Consider the following 5256-nt stretch of genomic DNA (forward strand, 5'->3'; position numbering starts at 1 on the left):
GAACTGGGCACTGGTTTTCGAAACATGGAGAGACAAGTGGGACATATTGCAACAATATTATCTGAGAGGGCTCTACGAACTATCCCCGCTGATACTGAGAGAAATCCTAAAGAAACAGTGAATGATGTAACTCTGAGAAGTGGGCAAGTGTTGAAGGTTCCCACCTCGATACAAAATGATGTGAAACTTGAAAAAGGGAGTGGGGAGCAGCCGAAGAATGATGTTAATAAAAAGAAGAAAGGCCTGATGAAAGCGGAGAAAAAGAAAAAGGAAGAAAAATAGAGAAGGTAGGAACATGATGAGAGCGAGCATATGCCTTCTTTAGCTTTCCCTCAAAAGCTATACTGAGAAAAGCTGGACAAGCAGTTTGGGAGATTTCTGGATGTGCTGAAACAAGTTCATGTAAACTTACCATTCACAAAAGTGCTCTCACAAATGCCTGCTTACGCCAAATTCTTGAGGGAGATCCTTACAAGGAAGAGGAAGATAGAGGAGACCTCAGTGGTCAAGCTCACGGAGCATTGCAACGCGATATTGCAAAATAAACTCCCACCCAAGTGTGGAGATCCAGGGAGTTTTACTATACCTTGCTCTGTAGGAACTATTCATTTTGATAAGTCATTATGTGATTATGGTGCCTCAATTAACTTAGTGCCTTTATCTATTTACTGGAAATTGGAGAAGGAGATTGGAGAGATAAGGTTTGCACCAATATCATTGCAGCTGGCAGACCATACGACTTTAATACGCGAGGGGATAGTGGAAGATGTGTTAGTTCGGGTGGATAAGTTCGTATTTTTTGTGGATTTTATAGTGCTGAATATGGAGGAAAACAAGGAGGTCCCCCTCACTTTAGAAAGATCATTCTTAGCGACGGGCAGAGCAATATTAGATGTACACAAGAGAAAACTCATGCTTAGAGTGGGTAAGGAGATTGTGGCTTTTATGATGAATATAGCAAAGGGGGCACAAAAGGACAAACCAGCTGCGAGTGTTGAGTGGAAAGTGAAGGGCTCGAAAGAGAAGGTTGCACTGAGCGAGAAAGATAAGTGTGGGGTATACCCCAAAAGGATGAGAAGAAGATGTCTGCATGGATGTGTGCATTAGTTCGAAGCCAAGGAATGGAGCCCGACTTCGACTCAGACCCCGACTAGATATCCAGAGAAGTTTCCTTTACCTTATGCTTTTTATTTATGTGTCATGGGGACATGCCACAACTTAAAGTGTGGGGTGGGGGATAGTTGTATGTTGTATGTATATGTGTTAGTTTTGTTAGTTGTAGTAGTTGGAAAATTGAAAAAAACATAAAAATTGAAAAACTTTAAAAAATTTTGATTTTCCCGATGATGGATATCATCCGACGGGTTTCTTGAGGGATTAAAATTGAAAAAAATACAAAAAGGATTTTCTTTTATTAGGTAGTGTAATAATTCTCCCTTGGTTTTTCTTTGTGCCGCGATTCTTTTTCAAGGGTTTTGTTTGAACCGAGTGTAGTTAGTTTTTGTTTAGTAGAGTAGTAGGAAACTTTGTACTATGATTTGAAGGGAAAGCAATATCTCTTCACTTTATTATGCCTTGAGAATAGTAAGTGCTTTAGTTGTGACGCTTATGCTCAGTTTTGACTCTTGTATAAGTACCTTAAATTTTATGATCTTAACTTTGCTTAACTGCTTTGACTAGAGTGTCTTGATAGTCCAAACCTAAGTGAGTTATGTGCCATGTGTGTGTGAGGTTTTGTATATTCTGTGCATTGCATTTGATGTCTATAACTTGCCCGGTGTGTTTGCAAAGCGAAATAGTAGTTTATTAAGTCTTGGAAGTGATATAGGCATTTCTTTGTTGAACCAGATTTATGCTTTTACCTACCTAATTGTTATGTATCATAGTTAACCCCTTTGAGCTTGTAATCCTGTTTCTTAGGCAACCACATTACAAACCCTAACCATTTATTTGAATTGACCATTTATTTGAACCTTGTACCTTTCATGAGCACTTGAATTCTTTATGAACTTTGTAAAAGTTAAAGTGTGGGGTGGTTGGTTTGGCTTTTGAGTGGAACTATTGAACTAAGGAGAAAGGTGCACTATTTTGAAAAAGAAAGAGCCACTTGAATTGAAAATAAAAGAAAATAATTAAGTGTAGGATTGTGAAAAATGTTCCTTGATAGTGGTGACTCTTGATGTAATTGTGCTTAAAGAAGTATGGAGTAAATGTATATTGATGTGAAGGCGGAACTATGGTTTGACATAAGTGTGGGGTTTTGAACAATGAAATGTATGTATTAAAGTGCTTAGGGAGGTATAGTCACTCTTATATCTAAATGTGTCCTACCTATCCCACAACCTACATTACAACCAAATAAATTCCTGCTTGATCCTTGACTGAATGAGCCCAATTAGTAGAGTAGTACACTACGGGCAATCCTATGGTACGTCTTTTGTGGCATATGAATGTTGTTTTAGAGAGTGAGTGAATTCTTTCATTCTTGAGTTCCTAATTGTTCTTATATTTTATTGTGTGTGGAACTACTCTCTATTGTGGTGTGAGGGCACTTGATTCATGAAGGAAAGGTAATGCTTGACCTCTGTGTTAGAGTAAGTGAGCGGGTTATAAAAATGCGTGGTGCTTTTGAGTCAAATTTTGAGGCAAGGATGTTATGGTATTGTACTTAATCTGTTTTAATTATTCTTGGTGTGATGAGTTAGGAGAGTTGTTGAAAAAGGTCGTGTTTATATGAAGTGTAGTTTGATTGCTCGAGGACGAACAATGGTTTAAGTGTGGGGTGTTGATGGTAGGCTATAATTACGTATTTTAGTCACTTGTTGGACTCTAGTTCACTGCACTTTATTCATGTTTGAACTTTAATTGATAGTGTTTTGCACTCATTGTATGTTTTATGCCTTGTATGAGTGATTTCGAGCTATGTACAAGTTATGGAATGAATTCGAGTTATTTGGAGCCTTGAAGTCTGAGTAAAAGCCCAAGGGATTAAGCCATGATCATGTTCGGGGGTCAAGGACCAAGTCTGGATGTCAAAAAGCAAGATTCAATCCGTACTCTGAGAATTCCCCACTACAGCGACTGCCCAAAAATCCTCCCGTCTGTCAGAACTAAGCTCTATTGATTTCCCCACTAATTCCCCACATGGCGCGTCACCTGCGGCGCGCTTGTGCAAACTTTACAGAGTGAATATCCTATTTCGGTTAGGAGAAGGTGGTTTCGTCTGGGCCCGACCCTACTTGGTATAAATATTTGGAAAAATATTATTTCATGGACTTTTGACACATATTCGACCTAATTAGGCTAAGGAGGAGTTGGAAGAACACGAGCGCAAAGATTTCATCATTCCTTCCTCACTCAAGACCCGAGTTTGGATTGAATTTATGTTTTCCTCTATTTTAACTTTATTTGTGATGAATTGCTTCGTATATATGGAATAGTTCCCCTTTAGGGTTTGATGGATTTGGTGTTTTGATGATTATTTGTGGATTATAACTCTAGTTTTATGTATTGAATCATTTTGGATGATGTATTTGTTGCATCTATATTCACTTGTTCATGTAATCAAGAGAGGCATAACTTGTGATATCTTTGCATTATATTGTTGGTTGAGTGCATTAATTCTTCTTAGTAATCAAAATAGGTTAGTTGAATCATTGATTAAACCTAGTTAGGAGAATAATCGAAAGAGGTCCTCCTAGAGACCAATCCACTACGCATTCTTGCATATCTTCACGTGCTTAAATTGGTTTATCTTGTGAGGTTAAGACTTAATCGAGAGAGGAGTTTCTCCTGAACGTTTGAACTAATAATTGAGTGAATTCGAGAGACTCACTTAAACATTAAAAGTGAATTACCTAGAGTTAGATCCCAAACAATTATCTTGCACCTATCCTATCAAAACCCTATCTTTTCCCATTGATAACCTTCTTTGCTTATTCCTTGTTTTGATTATCAATAATCAATAGCTTTAGATTCTTAGTTCATTTTAGTTAGAAATCATATAAATCTAAAATGTTGATCATCTTGGATAGCAAACAAGCTAGAAACTACGAGAATACTGTTTAAATTCAATCCCTATGGATACGATATTATACTATACTATATTTGACTAGCGAGCATAATTTAGGTGTGTGTTTCGAGCTCGTCAACTATGTAAGCCTATCACATCATGATACCAGTCAGAATATAAAAACATTAGAATGTAATAAGAGATGTGAAATATAATAAAGCTGCTAAACATGAATACAATAAGCAACTTACCAAAATCTAGTAATACTAAGTCATAAGCGCTACAAGCAATACACAATAAGTCTCAAATGTACATCACTATTTTGGAAGACATAAACTGTAGAAAAGAAGTAGAATTGTGACTCCAAGGCCTGCGAGCGGAACACTAGGTATACCTTGAAGTCTTCAACAACTCGACACCACTCTATAACAACCTACGCGATTTGAGGCACCTGGATCTGCACAAAGAATGTGCAGAAGCGTAGTATGAGTACACCACAGTCGGTTCCTAGTAAGTATCAAGACTAACCTCGGTGGAGTAGTAACGAGGATCAAGTCAAGATACTCACTACTCAATTCACTTGTGCAAAATATCAAAGACTAGCAACATGAAGAATAGTAGAAGGCAATAGCTATAAATCTCATCAGAAGAAGTAGTAATAATTTAATAGAAGTAAATCCCAGCTTCAACAATGAGTCATCAAATTGAATCGTACACACGTGGCACCTCGTGCCCATATTATCAATTACTCTCACACGGCGAAGACCTCGTGCCACAACATAAGTCCAAAACCGCACAGTAAAGACCTCGTGCCACAATATAAGTTACACTCGCACGGCAAAGGCCTCGTGCCTCACTCGCACAGCAGAGACCTTATGCCACAACATGTGTCATACCCGTTTCAGTTACCAGTAACATGTTCAATAGGAATTTATCAAGAATCAATTACAGTAATGCATGATAACAAATTTCTTTTTATTTCAACCAGTTACACTTCCAACAACTCAATAGAATATGAGATAAAAACTCCACGTAGATAAATCCATCTTGGCAACCACATCATCAATTAATAACAGAGGAATAGATTGGCACATAAGAATCACACAACAAGCTCATGTAAAAATGCATGACACACATAAGAAATTCATAAGCACAAACAAGAATACCCCTTTTTACAACCACACAAACATCGTCAATAAAACGCCCCTAGGCATCACATATCATCCCCATATTGCCACCCTTAT

General features: G+C 37.7%; 1 protein-coding gene across 1 annotated transcript; it reads left to right on the forward strand.

Annotated features, from left to right (window-relative positions):
- Positions 1 to 435: 435 nt before the first annotated feature.
- LOC138902606 (uncharacterized) lies at positions 436 to 1107 on the forward strand. The gene has a single exon (XM_070190490.1). The coding sequence runs from the start codon at positions 436 to 438 to the stop codon at positions 1105 to 1107; it is 672 nt and encodes a 223-aa protein (XP_070046591.1).
- The last annotated feature ends 4149 nt before the right edge of the window (positions 1108 to 5256 follow it).

This window comes from Nicotiana tomentosiformis, chromosome 12 (assembly GCF_000390325.3).
Source record: "Nicotiana tomentosiformis chromosome 12, ASM39032v3, whole genome shotgun sequence".
Classification (NCBI taxonomy): domain Eukaryota; kingdom Viridiplantae; phylum Streptophyta; class Magnoliopsida; order Solanales; family Solanaceae; genus Nicotiana; species Nicotiana tomentosiformis.